At 41.6% G+C, this 25,274-nt stretch overlaps 1 protein-coding gene across 2 annotated transcripts; it reads right to left on the reverse strand.

Annotated features, from left to right (window-relative positions):
• Window positions 1-18,139: 18,139 nt before the first annotated feature.
• Window positions 18,140-25,104, reverse strand: sirt5 (sirtuin 5). Of its 2 annotated transcripts, none has more exons than XM_058639029.1 (9): window positions 24,917-25,104; window positions 23,087-23,190; window positions 22,669-22,802; window positions 21,641-21,866; window positions 21,336-21,423; window positions 20,902-20,955; window positions 20,644-20,767; window positions 19,269-19,384; window positions 18,140-19,190 (listed from the first exon to the last, which is right to left on the reverse strand). In XM_058639029.1, the coding sequence occupies exons 2-9, from the start codon at window positions 23,175-23,177 to the stop codon at window positions 19,118-19,120; spliced, it is 906 nt and encodes a 301-aa protein (XP_058495012.1). In that variant the 5' UTR covers window positions 23,178-23,190; window positions 24,917-25,104; the 3' UTR covers window positions 18,140-19,117. The 2 variants fall into 2 exon arrangements, with proteins under 2 accessions (XP_058495012.1, XP_058495013.1); XM_058639030.1 differs by having other exon boundaries at window positions 24,960-25,101.
• Window positions 25,105-25,274: the final 170 nt, after the last annotated feature.

Here is a 25,274-nt window from a genome sequence, read left to right on the forward strand (position 1 = left end):
TCAAACCTCAAAGGTTGTTGTCTTTTATGCTTTCCCCTTGTTTTTGTCATCAATCAGTTTTTTTATTCTGTTCTCGTCTAACATGCTTAAATTGTTCACTTATTTGTTAATTTCCTGCACTCGGATCTTAAATAAACTTAATAAATAGGGTGAATGGGGGAACAAAGTGCGGTGTGGTCAACAAGAGGAGAAAAGTGCGATATAAATACAGAGCGTTTACCATCTACGGAAGTGCATTGCATTCATTTGAAGAAGAAAAAAAACTCATCTTTTTCTGAGAAATTAATTTTTTGGTTTGTTTTTTTTTTTAAAAATGTTTCCTTGTTTTTCTGTTTAATGTTTTTTCCAGTAATTTTTTTCTGTTTTTCCGAGTAATTCATTTTTAGTAAAGTAAAGTCATTTTTTCCTGAATTATCGAGAACTCTCGTGAGAACCTCCAACTTGCAAGTGACTCCCATATTTTCAGCAGTCTCTTGAGTCACCATGTAGCCATCCTAAATGCATTTAAAATGCATCATCTTGTATCCATGGAGAATGCCATATTTGTTCAACTGATCATGGAGAAACATTGCTATGTCTAACAGATCTGAATGAGCTTTCCTTCTAAACAACGGCAAAGTTCTCTGGTGCCTGCGTAAAGTCAACAAACTAATGGTAATACCATCTATGTGACTTAAGGACAGGACTATCTCTCAGTGTCTTAAACCCAGATCAAAGTAAACCATGTAGTTGTAATTAGAACGTTTATTGCGTTTATTGTGTCAAATGTGCTCTAAACTAGCACAAAAAACTGAAAAAATTACTCCAAAAAACCAACCATGAAATAAATTACTCAGAAAAACAGACCAAAAAATAAATTACTCAGAAAAACAGACCAAAAAATAAATTACTCAGAAAAACAGACCAAAAAAATTATTTTTTTGGTCTGTTTTGCGCTTCCGTAACCATCAGAGTGGAAATTGACTAAAAATAACAGGCTTTTAAAGTTTTAAAATAGCTTCTCTTCAATGCACACATGCTTACCGTGTGTGTGTGTGTGTGTGAGACGGGAATCAGAGCAGACGTGAGTGGAGCGGCTCATCAATGAAGAGTCATTGTGAAGCAGCAGCTCTGTGGTTGCTCTGCAGACAAAGTCTCTGCGTGCACACACTCAAACACTTCCACGGTCAATATCCTCCATCGTCAGACGTCTGTCCAATCGATGAGCAGCAGAGTCCAGATCACAGCCTTACTGAGGATAAACACAACCTTACCAACCTTTACTTTTAGTGTTAGTCAACTAATAATCCAATCCCTCTGTGCATTTTTACGACGGATTAACTGTTTTTACGAGATTTTTTTTTCGAGGTCTGTTTTTACGAGATTTTTTTTCAGGGTCTGTTTTTATGAGATTTTCTTTTACGGGGTCTGTTTTTACGAGATTTTATATCCGGTTCATTTTTTCTGGGTTCCGTTTTTACGCGATTTTTTTTTTCGGGGTCTGTTTTTACGAGATTTTATTTTTCGGGGTCTGTTTTTACGAGATTTTATTTTTCGGGGTCTGTTTTTACGAGATTTTATATCCAGTTCATTTTTTTCTGGGTTCTGTTTTTACAAGATTTTTTTTTCGGGGTCTGTTTTTACGAGATTTTATTTCTGTACGGGTTAAAAAGTCAAGTACTTAGTGTGAACTCCTTTTACACTTGACTCATATCGACCCTGGCCCTCTTAAAACTTAAGGGGGAACCAAATTTACCTGAAGTGGAACCATATTCATGTCACTGCTTTCATGTCAACAAATATCTGCTGTGAAAACGGTCCGTTATCGCAGGTTTAGGTTGAACAAACACCGTATGAGTTTACCTTTCAATCACATTGTTCCATATACCAACAATTACAGAATGTTAACTGCGATGACTTAATTTTTCACACACTCTTGACCTCTTCATTAACTCACCAGTAGTGGGCAGCACTTATCTGTGAACTGGGAAGCAATGGAGATTGGGTGCCTTGCTCGCGGGGGGGAGGGAATCCCATCCCAGGGTTTGAACTGGCGACCCTTCTGATTACAAGCCCAATTCCTTTCCACTTGGCCACGGGCTGACACATTTCCACAGTACTGTAAACACGGGTAAACACACATCCATGTCTGTCTCTCTTGCAGTAGGTGACAGCTGCAGTTTTTTTCTCTTTTTTTGGACCATCCCTCCTTCCAGGATGCCTGATAGTCCTCCGTTGCCATAGCAACAGAGGCAGTAAGGCTAGCAGTTGTGACTGATAGGCTGCTGAGGTGTTTCCCAATCTGACAACCCCCCTCCTCTTCATCTTTTGTCTCTTCTTGTGTTAGTCTCTCTCTCTCTGACTCTCTTGTCTTTCACGTGACGTGAGCTGATGAGAGCGGCTGATGTGTTTGTATCTGTCTGCGGTTGCTGGTGACGGTGACACAGCGGCCCGGCTCTGCCAGCTCATTGTGCTCACTGACATTTCTCTAAATTGAGGCTCTGAGATGAAACGCTTCAGAGGTGACCCGATCCACAACAACCTGCCCGACAGACAACACACACAGCAGTGGTGTGTGTGTGTGTATTGAGTGTGTAAGTTCATAAATATAATAATAAACTTTGAAAATGTCAGAGCAAGTCTCGCGTTGCCTTAAACCAGAGGACCCCAGGATGAAGCTTTGATTTGTTGGGTGCCCTGTTCACATAATCACAGCCAGGTGATTTCCTGGTCACGGACCTAGGAGTATGTGTATGTGTGTGTGTGTGTGTGTGTGTGTGTGTGTGTGGGAGAGAGATAAGAGCCAGCTGGCAGGGAGACACAGAGACAGATAAATGGGAAGTGAGCAGACTGGGCTCTCCAGCACATTCATGAATAGGATCTCTCTCTCTCTCTCTTTCTGGGGCTGAAGAAGCCGCCGCCGCCGCCGCCGCTGCTGCTTCAGTGTTTGCATTCATGAATAAACCTGCTGCTCACTGCCATTCACGCACACACACAAGTAGCACCATGCTTTTCCTGTGTAGGACGCAGAATAGGCCAACTCTGAAACCACCTAGTGCATAAATGGTGAGGATTTATTCAAACGCTGAAGGACCTGGTGAAAACACATTGTCCACATAATTGCTCAACTGACACTCCACTCACCCGGTGTTGAGAAAGGAGTGTGAGTCCTTCTGATCAGGGGGATCAGCCCAGTCCTCTTCGGTTCTCCCATGAGAATCTGATCCTTGAGCCTTGAGATTCAGGATATGAGGCGGTGCCATGTTGACGTTCTGCAAACTGAAGTTCACACACGGCCATCACGCTGGTGTCCACTTTTATGATCTACTTCCTTCTAAATGGGAACATAATTTACAAAATTTACATCATGTTCTGTTGAAGAAGACACAACAGTAGCAATTGAGATGATTAGTGCCTGCTGCTGCAAGGCATTCTAGTTTATGTTGTAAATCAAGTGAAAAGTGGAAGCTGCTTGTCCTACAGCCTCCCACTGTCGTGAGCTCCATTGATCCGAAAGAAGACCCGAGTTCTCCCATGAGAATCTGATCCTTGAGCCTTGAGATTCAGGATATGAGGCGGTGCCATGTTGACGTTCTGCAAACTGAAGTTCACACACGGCCATCACGCTGGTGTCCACTTTTATGATCTACTTCCTTCTAAATGGCCACCAAGACGCCCCCTGGTGGCTATTCAGTATATCCTTACTTCCTGATCGATCCCTTGCCTATAGCACATACAAAACGTTTAATTCTAAAGTGATTCTATGCCTACACAGACATCCCTGTGTGTAGTGTATTCAGTTTCCTGCCAATAAAACTATAAACTTAATGTTACAAATTGGACCTTTAAAGCACCAACACGGCGTCTGTGACACTTCTATACAGCTGCTTTAATGTCTTCTTAAAGTTCACAGCATATATACATATATATATATATATACATACATATACATATATACATATACATATACATATATATATAAATAATTATATACAAGATATATATATAAGATAAGACAGCCAGGAGAAAAAAAAGGAGTGTTCAGCAGTCGGCTGCAGCATATGAAAGGTGTGTGTGTGTGTGTCTGTGTGTGTGTGTGTGTGTGTGTGTGTGTGTGTGTGTGTGTGGGAGTGTTATTGAGAGATATTTTTAATTCTGTGTGTCAGCTCCTCTCACCTCCCTCAGCGAGAGATGTCGGAGAGAAGCTGAAAAACATTTCCAATGCAACTATCATTTAAAGACACACACCTAAACACACACTTGACACGGCACCGGCAGCGTCTTTTTTTTTTTTTGTAAAGAAAAGTTATGAATAAAAATGCATGAAGTGCTTTGAGAGGGACTTTTATATGAGGACGATTAAAAACCTGAATGTGATCCTGAGTGGATACAATTTGAGATTAATTTAAGAGATTGAGAAGGTGATAAAAGAATCAAAAGCTTTAGTTTGAAAGGAAAAAAAAAGGAGGCATTTAATTCTGCAGCGAGGAGATAATACCTCGGCGTGCGGCAGATGATGACACTGATGATTCCCTGCAGAGCAGCTGCAACAGACTTAATGACCGTCTTCCACGCGACTGCTTTTAGGAAGAAGACGTAAAAGTCACTGTGGACTGCAGAGTAGGATTATGGTCATCCTGGTGGAATACAGGTAAATTGATTTAGCTTACATGACCAAACATCTCAGTCACACACACACACACACACACAGCTGGGTCTCCACTCGGTTCAAGTGGCCAATCACAACACTGAAGAGAGGTGAAGTGAATTCACTCTCAATGTTTCCGGCCCGTGTTTGGCTGCTCAGGTGTGACGGATGTGAAGGAGACTGATGTTTTCAAACGCTCTCTCCATGCGGAGCTTCAAGGCTGTTAAAAAACACTTCCCAGAGGTGAGTCACAGGAAAAGATTAAAAACGGCTCCTCAAGTGATTCCAGCGATCTCCACGATTTAAACGGCTATAAATAAATACGTGCTTCAGGGGCGCAGATTATCATATACTGTAAGTCCTGAAATCAATCATGTGAAATGTGAGATTAAAACACAGACTGTCGTTTGTCTCTGAAACACTTGTTATCTAAGCCCCGTGGCTCTCAAACTGTGGTACGTGTCCCACCAGTGGTACGCGAGCTTCCTCTGGTGGTACTGTTTTACCGGTGGTACCTATTTTACAGCACCGTATTTTAATGTTGGTGATAATGGTGTCACTGAGAGAGCTGAAAAATCCAGAAAAACACCAGTATCTGCAGCCTCCATGACAGTGAAAGGCCGGGGCAACACCAGCGTCACGTGAGTCAAAGGACAGGGTTCAAAGGTTCCTTTCTTAACTGAACCCTAGTTCGCGTAACCAGAACTCTGATCCGCACTAAAGAAGCAAACTCTGGTTCCGCCAAAACATAGTTGGAAATGCATGAAGCAGACTTCAACGCAGGGCATTGTGGGTAAACACAACCACAACAAACATGCGCGTAGAACAATAGCCAGGAGAAATTGTGTACATACTGTAGTTGGATGGGCGATATACCAGTAGTAAGATTTATACTGGTATATTTTTGAAAGAGATATGTAGTTCAGACAATATCGCCATACCGGTATATTATATATTATTTCTATGTTGCCTTGCGAACACTAAAGCCGATCAAGCCTAGTTCAGCTGCTCAATCACGCCCCTTACATGTACGTACTACGTAGTGTTCTCCCACCAACGCGACGCATCACAACAGACATTTGAATGAAAACGTGGCGGACACGGTGCAGGTGGAGAGTGAGCAGTTGGTGGCTAAGAAAAAGAATAATGGCGCTGTTATTTTCCTAAATAAAATATGTACTTTTACTTCGCTACCTTTTTCTTAACCATCTTTGTTACTCGTTAATACAAAATAAAAGTTGAGCTGGTGACGCAATGCCTGTTTGTTATCGCTAGTTTAACAACACCAGCTATTAGCCGCTCAACTGTTAGCCGCAGATTTCATCTCAAAGTGGACTTAAAACACATTAGCCGCTCGCTCCGGGTTTCTGGTCTCCTGTCTCCGGGTTTCTGTTGTACACTCCGGACGCCAGGTTTCAGCTTTCAGCTGAGTGGCCAACCGGTGAGCTAGCAAGCTAACCCGTTTTGTTCAAAATATCGTTATATCGCATATCGCCATTCGGACAAAAAATATTGCGATATCAGTTTTGATCCATATGGCCCAGCCCTAGTATATAGCGTGTGTCGTATGTTACACATAAAACCATAGGATTTGATGCAGCTCCATGTTTCGTCTTGATGTGGAGGAAACAGAAGTTTCCCTGTGTCAAACAACAGATGAGTGAGTTTTCTCGGTTATTGTTTGTCTCCTTCAGTAATTCTTGATGCAGCGCCGCCTCAGGCGAGGAGGGGAATACGTTATTCAAAAGGTTTGGTTCGTGTCACTAAAGTGTGAAAGTGTGAAAGCAAACTGGGAGCAGTCTAGTGGAATCTTAGGTGTGAAACTCTTGGTCTACAAAGAACTGAATGGTCTCATCCTAGACTTATTATTAGTTCCTGATGAAGCATCCAGAGATTATCCTAAAATCACAGACAGGTTAACTGTGTGTTTCCCAGAAGCAGAACCAAACAAAGTGAAGCGGGACATTCAGTTACTCTGCTCCTGAACACCTGAGGTCTGCTCTGCTTTCTTGCCCTGTGTATAAATAAACTTGCCTCGTCAGGTGGGTCACTAATCTCACACAAGAAGTGCATCTACAGTATGTACTGTAGATAGTGAGTCTGCAGCAGTTTGCTTTTGTCCATGTGATGTAAATGTTGTGATTTATCCCTGTCTGTAATCGTCCACACACACTCTTGGTTAAACACCGTGTTTTTCCAAAAGCAGCCTTAAATAAAATATATAAAATGACACGTTACGTTGCTGTAAAATGCTATAAAAGCATAGCTTTCAGGCTGTGAGTGGTTCCTGCTGCGTCTGCTACACAACAAAGCTGATATGCTGTATTTATTTATATATTTTTGAAGCGGGCAACGACTCCATTACTGTGCCCATCAGCTCCCACCCATTCCTCACATGATCTGTAATTAGCCCAGACTGAATAATCAGACTGTAACGCTGAAGCTGCTGCAGAGCAGTTTTTCATTGTTTGTTTGCTGCTGCTGCTGAAGGTGGAAGTGATTGAGTAAACTCCGATACAGTGAAATTAGCAACAAAAACAAAACTTAAACAGCGGCAGTGAGAAACATTTTTATTTGAGCAGCCCTGAAAGGCAATGTTTGGAAAATGGGTTTGTTAAAATTGTCAACCTGGGCGAAAAATGATGTGATAAACACTAATGCTTCCGTCATGGTACAATTTGGTTTGATACAGTAGGGTAGGGTTTGGGGGTCACATGGTTGGTGTAGTGGTTGGCAAGAAGACAGGGTCGCCAGGTTCGCGACAAACAACAAGAGCCTTTCTGCATGGAGTTTGCATGTTTTCCCCATGTCTCATCACAAAGTCCAAAAACATGCAAAAATGGACACTGAGTGGCAAGTTGTTTGTCTCTGTGTGGCCCTGTGATGGACTGGCCACCTGTCTAGGGTGTGACCTGCCTTTCGCCCTACATCAGCTGAGATTGGCACAACGACCCTCAGTGGTAGAAGCTTGTGTTTGGTTCTTACTAGAAACTATATCATAGGCTAACAAGTTGAAGATAACTTTAAGATTAAGATTTTGAATGACGTTAATGTTTGGAAGTCAAGGTCGGAGTGACCTCCCCTGATCCGACCGTACCATTTTACCCTTGTACCAAAGAATGGAACGGTTTGGAGGGGGTATTATTTTCGTAATTTTCCTAATGGAAGCGCAAAAAAATATGTCCAAGACATGTCCCCAAATTTTGGTACAAATTCTGGTTCCTCTGACATTGGAAACCAAAGGTGCTTTTTACAGAAATGACTAAAACACAGAAGACTGTAGTTGGAATCTCCTCATGTTTCACCCGTGTTCTGAATGAGGTTCAATAGTTCCATTATTTCTCAGATGAGGGAGGAGCCAGTGGCCAGTCTGATCAATGCAGGAGCCGAGACACGGAGAAAAACCCTGAGTGACTGCGGTCACAGTGGTCAGGGATCGACTTCACAATCAACCTGAAACATCAAATATTCAGCAGCGGCTCGGTGACACTCAGAGACAGAGACAGAGACCGAGACAGAAAGCAGGGACATGATGTCCTCTCTCCTTGTCTGTGTGTGTTTACTTGACCATAACAGGACCTCATGGAGACAAAAAACCTGTTCCTAATGAAGCAGAACGTCTCTTTCTGAGGAACAGATTATGATTAGGCTGTCCAAATGGATGGAAGTCAATGCAGTGTCCTAAAAAGAATAGGTGTGTGTGTGTGCATGTGTGTGCGCGTGTGTGTGTACTTAAAACTGGCACTTATCCCCAACAGATTATTGCACCACACATCAATATTAAAGTAGAGGTGTGAATTATTGATTCCAATCAATGTTTGGAGATCAGAGTGCTCAGCTGGCAGAGGAGGAGCTAATGAGTGGAGGGTAAATTAACCACTGTGCAGAACTGAGAGCCTCATATACACTGCTGCTACTGCTGCACTGACTCTTTGACACACATAACCTTGGTGACTAATGGTCATCGAGTCGACGTACGTGATGAGGAGTGCCAGGTTTATTCTCTCTGCAGTTGTCCCTTCAGATTGCATGAATTAGTCTCACTCATTTTTAAAATTCTGCAGAAAGTTCAAACAGACTTCCACATTATTTTTTTCTGCTTCAGGACCACGAGCCAAAACCAAAACCATAACAATAACCATAACCCTACATCAACAAACTCAGCTGTAACTACACTGGAGATGAGACATTTCTCTCAGGAACAAGTTCTCTTGGAGAAAATTGGAGAAAATAAAGATGATTTGGTCTCATGTTGACCCATCTATCTACCTACCTAATATTTTTGAATTGAAGTAGTTAACAGCACTACAGTGCAGTAGGAAATACAATAATGTTACCTTTTAAAACCAATAAATGCAAACTTTGATTTGGCAAAAGTTCACTAAACTACACTGTTCAAACACCGTTTATCCAATCTGAAAAATACACCGTCAAAAAACCCTGAGAGTCGCCTCATGACCGCTATTTTATTTTAAAATCAATTGTCCTGGAAGACAGAGCAAGCATCATAGACACACACACACACACACACACACACACACACAAACTTCTTTTTGTATCCAAGCGAGGATGCATCATACATATAACTAGCCCCTTAACCATTTTTACACTTTTTGGACCACACAAAGATATAAATACACTCACAGACATTCCATTTCATTCATTTGGAGGTCAATGAAGTTAACCGGAACCTCAGGAGGATCAGGTTTTGGATTCCATGAGGACCACTGGTCAGAATTCATGCCAGAAAAGCTCCTGAAGAGGCAACAACCACACACACACATGCAGAGAGAGAGACAGAGAGACAGAGAGAGAGGGTAGAGCAGCTGTGAGCCTCACATCTGATTATGTTATTGACACTGGGCAGGAAGCACAAGTGTAAACGTGCCTCGTCGGAGTGTAAAATACACAGAGGACGACGCAGCTCCATCACATTAAATGACATAACTAGTTTACATCACCGCTGCTTTACTGCATGCAGGGAGGAGAAGTGACAGATTAGCACACAGCGGAACCGCGCGATCCATAAATCAGTTTGTTTTTGGAGCAGAGCTGCTCATGCGGCACTGCCGTGGTTCACCAGCCTCGTTGTGTCTGAATGTCTCTCAAACCCCAAGGGCCTGTGCTACAACTGATGATTAGCATTTACATAATGAGCTAAATGTTAGCTGCCACCATAAACTGCTACTCCTCAGCTGCAGGGGGCAAGATGACCTCCACAGCAGCAAACACGGAGACTCTGGGAACATGCTGGGACAAATGGAGACGTGGTGGAACGAATGGTGGTTTAACACTTCATTTAATAATATATTCCTCTGTAAATCCTGCAAAATAATGCATCTATAACTCATCTAGAGTCTAAGTGTTGTGTCCAAAGATTGGTATCTTATTCCTGTGACTGCAGTTATCGTATATCGTATGACCACAAACACATAACTCTTGTCAACACAAAACGGTTTCACGACATGAACTTTTTCTTTTCTGTTCTGAAAGTGTTTTCTGTCTTTCATATTTGATTGGAATATCCCTGCTACATTTCCCAAATACCTCCATGTATGCGGCAACCACTTCATGGAGGATTGTTACACAAACTTCGGGCAATATTAAGCAGTACACAGCACCAAACTTCACCTAAAGGAAAGAGCAGTGCCAACAATACGTATATTACTATATTTACGAACCGTAAAACTGTCTTTTTGTGCTTGTTCTGTCGTTTAGCATTAGCGATAGACAGCTACAGGCTAAGCTACACACGCGTTTGCTCGTGTTTCATATGCATGTATGTGTGTTTCTCATCTCGGTAACCACAAAACCACGAAAAAGTGAAAAATGACTTAAGGACACAAAAGAAAACTGCTTCAAGTTGGTTCATATGACATTAAAACAGGGGTTACCACACCTTGGTTGACATCAAATTCAAGAACTGTTCAAGGACTTTCCAGGACCAATTCCCTCAAATTCAAGGACCAAATGGGCTTTTCTTCTGTTTGTTGTAAACATGGCATTGTTTCAAGGAATGATTCACAAGGATGGTGTAGTACATATGCCAGGCCTGTATGAGGCGCTGTAAGAAGAAGAAGAAATAGATGATGACAAAGAAAGAAATGGAGCAATGACATCATAGTTTTCCCCAGAAGATAATTTTAAATTAGTCCCACAGCGAGGATAGTTACAGTGTTGCAGCAGTAAAGAAAGTCAAGGTTAAAGATAATAAATCTATTAACGTACAGTTTTTAAAAAATATAGAAATACTATACTCAAAATCGCAAGGGTAACGTTTTAAGATTTTTTCACTCAGGCTCCCAAAAAAAACGATGGTTCCACGAGGATAAGAAGCCGATACGATACTAAACTTCTCCCAAACTCAACCTCAGTCTTCATTAATCTTGTTCCTCACATCACACACACATCCTTTGACTCTCGTTCCTTCAAAACAGAAACACTGCCTCTCCCTCTCCTCTTCCTCCTCCTGCTCTTGGTCACAGTCTCAAACACAGACAGCCTGGAATACACACTCAGATCTGCTTGTCACTTCACATTTCCCTCGTCATTGTCTTCTTTTTCCCCATTCCTCTCTACCTCTGTCTGTCATTCTCTTCTTCATAATCTCTCCATCAGTCCATTTCATCCCCAGCCTCATGCGACCGTATACCGGTCAATAGAAATTTCCTGCTTTTAACTCCACTGCTCAGGAACCGAGGGACAACAAGAGGACGGGGGGGCTTTAAATCTGAGGAGAGGGGGCTCTAAATGTAAACAGTGGCACACAGAGCAGCTTAAGAGGGCTATAAATAGAGTGATAGAGCAAATAGAGTGAGAGAAAGCTTTGCTTACGGAATAAAAATTGCTCCCGACAGTCAGGGATTAGTGCTTCCCTGGAGGATTTTCACTCCAAAGCCCAATCTGGGGCGATTGGGATGAGCAGCAGCTTCAGTCATCTTGACTCAGTGAAGCTCTTCCCTGCCCGAGCACAGAGAGACAACACAGACGCTTGCGAGTCAACACGCAAATGCATAAATGTAAGACTGTAAATACAAACACGCACACAGACGCAGGCGGTGAAGAAGAATAGAAGTCATATACGATGGAAATTTAAACAAGGCAAGAACGATGATCCTGTACAGACGCTCACACACATTTAAACGACGGAGATAAACATTCAATTCATTCATTCATCCATCTCCACATGAGGGTTGCAATCCCAGCTGACATAGGGCAAAAGGCGGAGTCACACACTGGACAGATCACCAGTCCATTCATTATAATTGGAAAATGGGGCAAAGAAAAATCTACATTTTGGATATTTTAAAGCTGTATAAGCATATATTTTTTGGTCACTAAGGGATAAAAGGCGCTTAAACCTTTCTGTTGTCATGCGTTCTTCTCATTATCGTAACTCCAAAACCGTTTGTGACTGGGCGATCTGTCCAGGCCCTCATGTGAAGGATAAAGCGCTAGAAGATGGGATGGATGGATGGATATTGGAAAGCAGAGAATATTCGTGTCATTACGGTAGAACCTCAGGACTTCCACGGAACGACCGTCTAATCACAGATGAGATTTTGTTTGTGACGTCAGCTAAATATAGATATTGAAAGATGAAGTTATCTTGGAAAATGGAGCAGAAGAATTTACTCATTGAACATTTTTTGACAATTCTACATCCATAAAATTTAAAATAAACCCAGGCAGCCTCATTATCTTGGTCATAAGCGGGTTAAACCTGAGTTCCAGTATGTCGCTCCAGAACTCACACACACAAACACAGAATAAAACATACACAGGTACCGTGATGTCCATCAAATGACTTATGGGTTCAAGAGGAGAAGGGTGTCATTTCTGCCACTACTGCTCGGCGTATTCAAGTGGAACTCATAACTGTGACATGGGAAGTCGTGTACAGGAAACATTGGTCTCTGAGCTTTCAGGGAAATGTAGAACACGAACAACACAAGAGCAGCTAACAAAACAGATGCTCGATAACAGCACGCCTGGGAGCGTGATGTCACTTTCAGCTCAAGACACACAGAGCTCTCCTTGTTCCGTGGTGTCTCAGAGCAAAGCAAAAATGTTGCATATTGGACCTTTAAAGTGACACGTGAGCAGATCTGAGACCCGTGAAGGTCTAAAGGCTAACGACGGAAACAGGTAAGTATCACGATCTGTGCCAACACATGCAACAACATCGTGGTGGACAAAAAAATTCAATCTTCTAACACCAACGACGGCGTATGACTGTGAGAAGATTAGCTTCACGACAGTTTCAATCCATTGGTGACCGATGGACAGATTTGAAATAAGCATGACCGAGGAGGAGGATATGAAGCTAGCAAACAGGATTACACTAATCTATTTGAGCTGTGGTGGGAGGAGCCAAATCTGATCAAAATAAGAGAGGCCAGAGTTGAAGGCTTTGATGTTGAGCCGTGAAAGAGGTTGCAGACAGAGCAGAAGAATATCCTACCGCAAAAAATTGCGGGGGAACCACATATTTTGGTAACATTGTTGTTATAAAGTGGAGCCTGGTTTTTCTTTGTCTGAAACAGAAACTGCAAAGACATATGTTGGTAAAACTTGATGTGCACATGCAGATACAGAATCTACAGACACAGAACAGTCATATTTCTGTCCAACTAATGTCCAGTGTTCACTCTGTTTTGGTCTCCACCATCTGCTGAGGGGGGGAAAAAAAGAACCCTCTTTCTTCGCCAGCCTTTTTTTTCACACTACAATTAGCGTAGAGTAAACCTGAGACTCGTGAACCTGAGCGAACTCGCTGAAAAAGACAATTAACACCATTTCCACTGCAATGTAACAAATGCGTCAGAAAAAAAAAGAAATGAGTAGGAGGAACTCAAACTGGGAGAGAGTGTTACGGTGGTTACTCTTCTGGAAACTTAACTCCACTCCCTCTCTTTCAGTTCATCTAACATTGAGTGCTGTCTCAAGGTGTTAAAACTAAGGTTACTTCCAAACATTCATGACTAATGTGCGGAGGTCGAACGCATTTGCATCGCAGCTAAAAATGAACACACGTCTTTCCTTCCAAACGATGTGGACCGCAGCCAAAAAGTCATTTAATCAGGGAGTGAACGCTAATTAAACACATTCCAAATTGGTCAAAAACTGAATTTAAATCTGGCTTTTAATCTTTTTGTTTTTGACCTTGTGAGAGCTTCTTTGCTAAAACAGTCCGAAAATACTTTTGTCTTAAAGACTGATGGTTAAAAAAAAAAACATAAAACTGAGAAAATCTGATTTGAAATCTCCAGGGTCGCTACAACAAAGTGGTTTTCTTATTAGATAAATGTCCCATTTACATGAGTGTACGTGCAGAGGCCCATGCACCTCATTAAGGCTCAGTGGCGTGTGAGAAATAAGGTGGGAAGAGTCTATACAGTAGCAGAGCTGCAGGCTGAGGCGCTGCTGCACACATCTTAGTTCCCACAGCAACACATTAGCACGCCACTCTAACATGGATGAGCAAGTAAACAAAATCTGTGTGCGTGTCTGTGTGTTTATATCTCTGTGAGGTCTGGGCCCCACAACTTTAAAGACCTGGTTTTAGGGTGAGGGTCAGAATTTCGAGTTTTTTCGAGTTTTGATTATTTCATTTTTTGGTAAAATTAGAGCATGTTGCTAAATGAACACTACAAATGCCGCTTTTCCACTACAAGGAAAATGTGGCACGACTCAACTTGCCTCGGCCTAGCACGGCTCCACACGGTTTGATTGGTTTTCCATTATAATATAGCGGGGTCATCACAGCACGGCTGCATGAAATTGGCGTGACTTTGTGTGGTTATTATGGTAATTTCACTTACGCTGTTTCAGGATGCCGGTGAATCAGCGTCTCTGTCACCAGAGAGGAGACATACAGTAAGTTTCCATTTTGTGGCCTGTTTTTGGACATTGAGACAAAGACTCAAACAAATGTAATTTACAAATGTAAATACATCTTATACTGTTTAAATTTCTAATTAAACACGCAAAATCTGGGATTCATGTACAACTATGGTGTTTTCTTTTCATTTTAAATTGTTAAAAAATTAAGTAAGTTAAGTAAAATGCAAATCACTGCCAGATATTGGATGAAAAATGGGCAAAAGCAACTTACTCACGGGACATTTTCTGGCCCTTTTATGGTTAAAATAAGCAGAAAAGGTCCAGACAGACATTTTGAGGCTTAGGTTTTAAAGGGTTAAGTCTTTTTAATTGATCTACAGTTCGGCATTGTTCGGTTACATTCCTGATTCTTCCAGTGACGACACTTTCTGACCAATCAGTGACCGGCAGTCTGATGACTTCCCAAGCTCGATATAAAGCGATGTTAAAAAAATATCACAGCAGCGCCACAGACGTCATCATCAAAAGACCTGAGATGAATTTTAGTGTAGAGTGTTTTTGAACTGATTGACGGAGGCAGCAGCGGATAAAGTGTGGATTCTGTAAAATCGCTGCTTTTCTCAATGGATATTGGTGCAGGGACGTTTACAAAATAAAACAGACTTCAGTTGCCGGTCAGAAAAGATAAAATGGCAAGCATATTGTTAAAATATCATTTGTTTTCAGTCACAGCCACCACTGATGTATCTGTACCTGAGTAAACCACACTTTAAAAAACTGTATCACTGTAACCATAGGCGACAATTGACTATTTTAAATTTTTAAAATCATTTTAAAAATATTTTAACTTTCTATAAAACGAAAGAGAGTGTAGCGAAGTGCAGCATGAAGCCCACACACTGCAGATTTTTCCTCACCAGAGAGAATAAAGTACAAGTTCTCCTGAGTGTGAATGAAAAATCAATAGCTCTGAGAGTTGCGGGTGCAGGTGCGTTGGTGGTGGTTGGTGGTTTTGGGCACCAGTGAAATCACAGCTCAAAGTTAATTCACTTTTACAGTTTGCCAAAAAAAAATATGAATGAATAAAATATGAAGATGCTCCAGTTTGCAATGATGCAAAGATGGAGGGAAAAGAAATATCCTGAGTAAAGTCATTCATACAAACACTGTATGTTTAATCATGTGGGTCAGTTAGGTAAAGTCACTCTGGGATGTCGGATATTGAACATCAAACTCGAAGGAAAGTGCTCAGTGCAGTTTTATAGCCTTGAAAATTATAACTTTAAACTGCTAGTTTTCATGTTATTTTTCCTACTTTAATGAAGCGGAGAGCGACAGAAACAAATTATTTTAAAGAAACAGACAAACAGGAGCTCCTGTCCGTCAGAGGTCACACGTGGACAACACAGCTCATAAAAGCTGGTAGTGAGCGAGGGAAAAATAACCGTACTGATGTGACATTGATGGACATATTTACCAGAAAAACACAGAGATTCCTCGCTTCACTCCTACACTTCCAGTTGTAGTGCGAGCGACGACCTGCCATCGCTTTATTAAGACAGAGTACAACAGAACACAGGATAGAAAACACAGATAATTGCTAAGAAACACTGTCGCAAATTAAAAAAAGAGAAAATTTTGTAAATTTTCTTTGGTGAGACAGAGATCTTGGAATTTTCATTTCCCAGACATCACGTCATCATTTTCTCTCTCGTCTTAACTTTACTTGCTCGTTGTTCTGCACTGAATCTCACGTCAACAGCAGAGAGAGACGGTGGACATTGTCCACAACACGGCTAGTAATTATGCGTAGGCCTAGTCTACGTTCATCAAGCAACGCAGGGTATGAAACAGTAGGTGGCGCCATAACAAACAAGGTAATACATTTACCTAAATATCAACTTCATTATTTACTGCACAAAATTCAAGCACTTTCAATGACCCCATGTCTGTTTAGGGTGATTTTAAAAAACTTTTTAATGGCCGTACTTTTTTGAATTTTAATTCACAAACTTTCAAGGATTTCAAGAACCCATGGGAACCCTGTTTAAAGCTATAGTGTGTAACTTTTGACCAGCTGACATGGAAACAGTGAACCAACAACAAAATCTGAACTCTGGCTTCAGAATAGTGAGATTAAAGTAAAAAAAATTGGGAGATTAAAATCACCTCTCTGAAATCTGTCTCTTCGGTTTTCCAAACATAAATAAATAAAAATCATACATGGCACTAATGGTCTTCCACCGATGAAGACTGTGTTTACAAAATAAAGGACTTTTATTTCAGGCAAATTACACTCTGACCCACATTTTCCTTTCCTTATGTCTCTCTCTGACAGGCCGAGCTGGGCAGGGCAACTCAGATTGGTGTGAAATCGCTGCCTAACAGCCGGGAAATTGGCTCTGTTATTTGTGGAGCAGAGTCATCGGGGACTGTCGGACCATCATCCTCTCTCTAATGAGCAGGTGATGGAGGCGTAGCTTTGGGAGGAGGAGGAGGAGGATGAAGGGGTGGAGTTGGGTTGTGTGGCGTCTCAAATGCGGCACATGTTCAGCTGAGATCAGAGAGGGAGGGGAACACTGAGACAGGTGGAGGACGGAGAGCAGGCGGAGGCTAATATGAATGTTGCCATCAGATTAGGCCAATATTAATAACGTCTGCGCCGACACCCTGCACTCCTGCAAATGAGCGTTAACAGAGCCTGGCCTGAGCACAGTGTGTGATGGATGTGTGGGATAAACTGTGTCCTCAGCCAAAGCAAAAAAACATCACCTTTACAGACCAGTAATTCCCAAGCTCACACAGTGTGACACATTCTCACAAACCTTTATCCGTCATAAAAGCAGCACAACAAGCAGCCTGACGGCGGGTCAACATCACAATAAACAACACTTCCATTTCTCCCCTCTTGAAACAGATGCCTACATGGAGTCTGCTCATGTCTTCCTCTCTCCACTGTTGCCATGTGTTCGATTACTGTGGCAACTGATGAACTCAAAGCAGCACTTCTTATTCTGACTGAAACCATTCAAAATGTATCTGCTGAGTGTGATGTTACTACCTGCAACTTGAACTGGTGTTCAACTTCTTTCTTTCAGTTTCTCGGATCATCGGCCTCCATCTTGTCCTCTTCTGTAACACCAACTGTCCGCATGTCGTCCTTCACAACACCCATGAACCTTCTCTGTGGTCGCAGCTCCATCTCCTCAACCTCTGCACGTGAACCAAACCATCTTAACCTCGACTCTTCTGACATTTACCTCCAAAACCGTTGAACCTGTCCTTCCTGGTCACTCCAGCATCTTCAGCTGTGCCACCTCCTGTCGTGTAGACTGTGCCACCTTCTTCAAGCACTTGTTAGAAAACTACAAATTGCGTAATTCTACTTTCTTTTTTGGCCGATTAAAACATTTTGGATGTGAAGAGCCAGCTGACTGAACAGTAATACATAGAAACACTGCACTGGACTTAATCTCTAGTTTATGCTGAGGTGATGGACAGTTTTTTGGACAGTCGGGGCCTTGAGCAGCGAGTGTGTCACACACAATCATGTCTTTGTTAAAACATACACTCACCTTCACACTGCGTACACACACCACCTATGGCTTATTATTATTATCATTTCTGTTGCATCATATGTAGTTAATGCAGTATTTTAGACTCATGTGTTTATAGGAGCATTTATTTATTTATTTATTTCAGTGGATTGAATTTCACATCACCGAGCCCCAGTCACATGCATCCCTGGTTTGTTTACCTTGTTTAGCTGGAGTTGACTCATGGCCTCTGGAGCAACACTGACACAAACACGTCACACTCACATCCCAGGCAGAGCTCACATACAAGGAACTATTGTGGGAAATAAACTAGGAAGAAAGCTGCAGTGAGACACTGCCCCCTAGTGTCCCGCCTTCAAAGTACATGTAATGCAATAGGAGTGATAGAGTGATATATAAATATTAATTTAGTAAATTTAATTCAACAAATAAATATTTTTAATAATTATGCCAAAGTTGGCAGCAGGGGATTCGTGTGATTTGGCACCACAGTATTATTTTTTTAAGGGTCCAGTGTGTAAGAATTAATGTCATCTAATGGTGAGACCACAGATTGCAAAAAGAAAGTGAGAACTCTTCTGCTCATTCTTACTTTTACCGAGTCCTCAGAGAAGTACAGTGGCCTTCACAAACCAGACTCTTCACAACAACTCTCTCTCTCTCTGCTGTCGCTTTGTCTGTAGAAACATGTCAACGCAAGACGGCGGCCACTGTAAAGCAAGGCCTTTGCTTTAAGTACATATTATAAGGCTTATTCTAAAAGCTAGGAAAACCAATTGCTTATTTTAAAGTTATTATAAATCATCATAAATGTTACACACTGGACTTTTAAAACTAAGTTTCTTATCATATCCTTAAAAAAATCTACTTGAAAATGCCAAATTCACTCTAAATGTTAACTACTGATGCTACTAGTCATATTTATGAAGTGGAAAATATCATCTCTGTGGACAAACTGGTGGTACATCTTCTCAGTTTCACATATGTACATTTCCACATAATCCGTGATGGGTACTCATGACTGATCGTACTTGTACTAATGAAGTCCTCCAGTGTTTCACACTCCTGTCTGCAGTTTTTTGTGTGTTCAAAGTTGCTCGGACTCGTGGCGAGCGAGTGCGGGTGGTAACGTGGTCCCACAGGGGCCGTGGAAGTGGAACCTGAGACAACAGAGATGAAAAGATATAGAAACTATAACGTGGAGAAGTTACATGTGTGTGATAACAAGTGGGACGCACTTGAAGTTCATGGTGGCCGGTGTGGTTTCCATGTTAAATTCAGCCACGGGGACACGTCTGGCTGCCACCTGAGGAGCAAACATGGCTGCTGGATACACGACTGACGACGTACCAACCTGCAGAGCCACAACATTTATTAAAAGTATTGAGTCAACTTTAAATCATGATTGAAAGGCAAGAGAAAAAAAGAAAGTGACCGTGACTGATGAGCATCTTTCTGAGCAAGGTACCATCCATTTTCTATGGGTCGCGGGGGAGCTGCGCCAATGTCAGCTGACATAGGGCAGCGATATGTGGGGTCTGGACAGGTGGCCAGCCCATTGCAAGGAAACAAACAACCATCCACTCTCACACCTCTACACTACACCAACCATGTGAGTTAGGGACTATATTAAGGGAATTTCGTCCTGCGCCTATTGTAAAGTTGGTCCGCTCAGAATATACACTAAGAGTCAACCAAGAAGATGGTAACCATGGAAACTTGCTTGAGGTTATATGAGGATATCGCCAATACCCATATATGTACAAGAAAATATTATGTTAATTTCACCACAGAACAGACTATATGACCGCTGCAGTGGGGCAAAAGGAAAGACACATATGTCAGTATATGTATCGCTGTTGGCCCAAGCACTCAGGAATCGGCAAATCTCTTTCAAAATATTATATATACACATTATATTATATATATTATATATAGGGTTCCTACAGCTTAAAGCAAGACTTTTTTAAGACCAATTTTAGAGTAAACAAAAACAACAAAGCTGCCAAAAACACATTAGTGAGGACACTTAGCCCAAATGTTTATTTCAACATAAAACATGACTTTTTGGTCCAGCGCAAAAGTTAGAATATCTACTTCCCGGATGGTGTTGGTATCGCGATGTCCTGGCTGAAAACTGTTTTATTGGTTCCGCCATCTGTGATGTTACAAATATTTTCACTTACAACATTAACAATTTTAACATTTTCAAGAATTTTGAAAGGGAGATTTAAGACTTCTGAATACTAATTAAGGCCTTGTTTTTAGATTTATGAATTCAGCGCCTTTTTAAGGTTCCGCAGGAACTCTGTATAGAGCAACTTTCTTGATGACCACTCACAGCTGCTTTACACTACACTTTTCAAACAGCACATCTATGTGCACCGCATTTTCAAACCACATATCTTTCATACTCATTCACACGCTGCTGGCACAGCTGTCAGGAGACATCTACTTGCAGCGTTGTTCAAATACTCTTTCTCTGTCTTGTGCACCAGAGACGTGCAGAAATAAATCTCTGGATTACACCTTGGACTGATGTTTTTATTGTGTAGATTAAGATGGGTGTGTATTCAAAACCCCACATGTGACGTCTCACCCACTGTCACTCACCACGAGGCAGAGGTCACAGCTGTCCAGCACTTGCTCTGCACTGGTGAGGATGTCGGAGTCCAGAGTCTCTCCAAACCAAACCACAGCTGGTCTGAGAAGACCACGACAACCTGTCTGCTCACACCTGAAACACACACGCACGCACGCACACACACACACACACACACACACACACACACACACACACACACACACACACAGAAACCCACTGTCAAAACAAATCACTTAATTTGAAAAAGAGCACAGCACTAAGACTACCTGGGCAGCTGCTCGACAGGAATCTCGGCATCATGTGAGTCTGGGCTTGGAGCTCTGAGGAAGCAGATTGACAGAGAGGTTAGAGGTCACCAGAACCCCTTAATACACCCTACCTTCCTAAAACTGTGTTACCAAAGCAGAATTATGACCAATTTATGCTCAATCTAAGCTGCAGTGCATGGAATATAACAGTGAGAACAGTCAGTTATCAAAAAAATCAATTGAAAATGTCAGAGTTTTAAATGACATTTCATCACAGTTCTCCTTCTCTCTGCGTCATCGCACGTGCTTTAGCTCTGTGACAGCAGCGCAACAGCGCCGACCGCCCCGCTCTCTCTGACATTTTGTGCACAAATGAAAGCGATCTGTATCTCGACAAACACGTTTACAATTGCTGCGGAGGAAATCACAGCAAAAGAAAAAAAAGGACTTACCCTTTACCCGCCAGAGCAGCACAGATGGGTCTCCTGTGATTGGCTGCTTCATGACCACAGGTCATACAGCGGGTCTTAAACAGACTACCTGGTTTTTCAAAAATAAAAATAGAAAGAAGAGAGAGCAATTAATGGATTAAAGGAGATGGGCAGACAACACAAATGGAAGGGTTAAAATATTTAGATCAAACTGTCACTTTCATTTTCGTCATTCAAATCACCAAAAAAACCTGTAATATAATATAAAATACAATGTTCTCTACCAAAAATGCAGGATTTAGGCGTCTTCGCTCTGTTCTACTTGCCGTGAAGTTCCAGGACGTTCTTGGATCCAGCGCCTCGATGGAGCTCGTCGATGTTCTGAGTGATGACGGTGACCTTGCGCCCCTGCTTGGCGAGACGCTCCTCACACCCGGCGATCGCCAGGTGAGCCTGGTTGGGATTTTTGGTGATCATGACCTCGCGGCGGTAGTGATAGAACTCCCACACACGCGAGGGATTCCGAGAGAAGGCCTCTGGAGTGGCCAGCTCCTAGAATCACAACAGATGATTCACACAAAATTATTCGTGGTGTAAAACACTGCTCATTTATCTTCAAAAATCCTATGACATTCACCAGGAATTCTTACTAACTTTAAATGTCTCCCCGAAATTACAAGAGCTGGCTGAGGGAGCATTTGTGTGTATACAGTGGCAGCACAGGGGTAGACGGGGACAAGAGGCATTTTCTAACTTATCAAACTACTGAACTGGGTTTTCTAAGCAGTAGAATTCAAGAGCCATTTTATCGTCTCCTCCACCTGGATATAAATGACGGAATGTTGCCGGGGCGACACAAGATCTAAACGCAGCTATACTTAGAAACGCAGAGTGAGTCGTGTGGAGCTGATCGAATTTCTCAGCATTGGGTGAAGTCATTTGACAAAATGTTTGAATCAATTTAGCGTTTGTTTATATTTGAACGTGAAACACTACTGCTGTTGTAAATTTGAAAAATCGCATGTTGCATCAAAAGTTTAATTTAAATCATGAGAAACGTAAGATAAATTACAGTAAAATCAAGGTCTATTATGTGATTTTTATATCTTATTTGTCTTATTTATCTCTGATCTACAGCGCTTTGTTTCAGCTTTAAATAAAGTTGGATTGGATTGGATTGATTTTTCACCAGATGCTATCCTGCTAATTAAATCAGAAACCTTTAATTGTCATTGCACATGTACAAGGAAATTATAAAATGATGCATTACGAATATAAAGGCAAATTAAAATCAGGCAACAATTCAACATTAATGCATGTGGACAGGTGGTACAGGGCTCAGGTTTGTGTTTACCTGCGCCTGCCACTTCCTCCAGTAGCCTCCTGCTCCTCTGAAGGTGGGGACTCCGCTCTCGGCACTTACACCTGCGCCAGTGATGATAGCTATGTTCTTGGCTTTGGAGAAAATCTCCCTGAATGCTGCCAGGTCTGGACAGAAAAAACAAAATTCATAGCACAGTATGTTAATAAAGCTTATATATTTGTGCATAGTTAATAAGGCTACGTTCCAGGCTAAAGTGTCTCATATATAAAATTGTCCACTCATATTAGATATAACATATTAATTGCAACATTCAAATGCAGCAAAATGTGCTGCCTTTAGGGAGGACAGTGGCATTCAGATGCAAGACACTTGTAATTAAGAATGCCAACAATATCTATTTATCTCAATGTTTTTTATTTTCAGAATGATGATGTAAACGGGAGTTTACCTGAGCTGGGTCTGGCCATGACTTGGCAGCCCCAGGGTTTTCTCAGAAGGCCTGAGTTCAGTCTTATGACCATACAGGTGAACTGCTGCATCACACTTTGGGACCTGGAGAAGAAAAAATAGAAATGTATTCAGCATAAAACACACCAGCTGACTTCTGCTGTGGGAAGTCACACCAGTTCTTTGTATAGACCTGATTCCAGAGGGGTGAATCTGGTCTATAACCTATAAAACGAGCACTGAGTCACAAAATTCAACTCTAAAATTAAATGGAAGCCATTGTTAGTGATGCGAACATGTCATACTTCCTTTTCTAGTCAAGAGCTGTGGCAGCTGTTCTCCACAGTAACTGCTTTTTGGATAATCCTGCGAAGGAGCAAGATATATTTTATTCTTTGTCAGCTGGGGACCTCAGACCATCTTCTGCAGGTCTCCTTATTCTTCTGGCCTCTGACTAATCTGGGACCAACAGATGCCTCCATAAATGTATAAGAATCTAAACATCTCAAGAGCCTTGAATGGAGAGTTGGTGTTTAAATGAAGAAAGGGTGTAGAACAATGGACTTATGCAGAGTCAGTGTGTGTGTGTGTGTGTGAAGGTTCTCCTTCATCCAGGTCATAGCCATCATCAGAAATTAGCTGGACTTACTTGAGCTAAGTTAAAGAGTTAATAACAAACTCCTGTTGGATGAAAATCTTCAACTTAAGCCTGTCCAGTTGTCCACAGCTAACTACTGAAGGCAGAGTCAGTGTGTTACATACAGGAGACGAGGTTTAACCCTCTACACAGGGCCAAAAATAAATCACTACTCACATTTCTACTGTTTGCCGTGTGTGTGTGTATGTGTATGTGTATGTGTGTGTATATATATATATATATATATATCCTACATGCAACAGCTCAAATCTTAGTAGCTGTATTAAGTGTATGCCTGTCTTCTTTCAAGTAGTCTCCTATGTTCAGCCCTAGTGTTATGATTTGAATGTGATCTGACTGAAAGTGTTATTTGTAGTTTGCCTTTGCCAATGTTTAGACTGTTTGAAATAAAGTTTATTATAGATATAAAAATACAGTTTTCTCTGCTGTCTCCATTCACATTAAAACAGGGGTCTCAAACGCAAATGACCTCAGGGCCAATGAGCATCTAGTCTTTAAAATGTTATAAAGATATTCATATTCATGATCAACATATTTGATGTTTAGAGTTCACATTATTGGGTTCAATAAAATATAAGATGTAAATCAATGTATAAATAACAAAAACAGACAGAAATTAATTATTACAACTTGGTATTAAGTGGCGGGCCACATGTAATCGATTGGGGGAGACAATTTGAGACCTCAATGCACAAATCGTATTATGAATAAGTCTCTGTACCAAGTACCATGTATACGCCGCTTCAAAAATCCCAAACTATTCCTTTAAAACATTAGCACTATTCGGATATAGTACATATAATATTTCCCATCCGGGAGCTACCTTTGATGGGAGGAATAAATTAAGATGAGAAGTCATGAAAACTATGATTAGTTATAGTTATAAATCATTAAATGTAGAAACGCTTGTGTTAATATCAACACAGCCACTTTTAAAGAATGTCGCGAAGGTTCCAGAAGGTCACAGAGGGTGGGCGAAAGTTTAAAGGTCAACTTAATTAGCACTAAGCTAACCTGCCACTTACAGTGCGAGCTATGTACGACACGTGACAGTAGTGCGTGGAGCTAGTTTAGTGTCAGTTAGTGACAGGTAACTTCCACAGCGGTAAACACGCAGCCAGTGTTAAGTCAGGAATGCTAGCAGTGAGCTAACAAGCGAAGTAGCTCAGTTACCCCCAAGAAAGCGGTGAACACAGCGCGTCATGCCGGTAGTTACGTGATATTCCGGGGGAAGAGCCGCGTCCTTTCTCTGAAAAAGGTGTCGCTGGTTAACGTCTGTTAACAACCAAGTTAGTTTAATAAAAGCTGAGAAGGAACCAGGAAGTTCAATCTCAGTTTGGGCTTTTCTCATTGGTGAATAAGTTCAGCTGTGGATGACACGAGTCAATCAGAGTGAACAGCGAGGCAAAAAACAACACCCTGAATTAAAGGAATATTACATATGGCCAGCAGAGGGAGCACTTACACCACCTCCTGTAGCTTCTTTGCAGCATGCAAAACAAGTCAATTTTGCTCCTTTTTTTGTTTTTGG

The sequence above is a fragment of the Solea solea genome, chromosome 9 (assembly GCF_958295425.1).
Source record: "Solea solea chromosome 9, fSolSol10.1, whole genome shotgun sequence".
NCBI lineage: Eukaryota > Metazoa > Chordata > Actinopteri > Pleuronectiformes > Soleidae > Solea > Solea solea.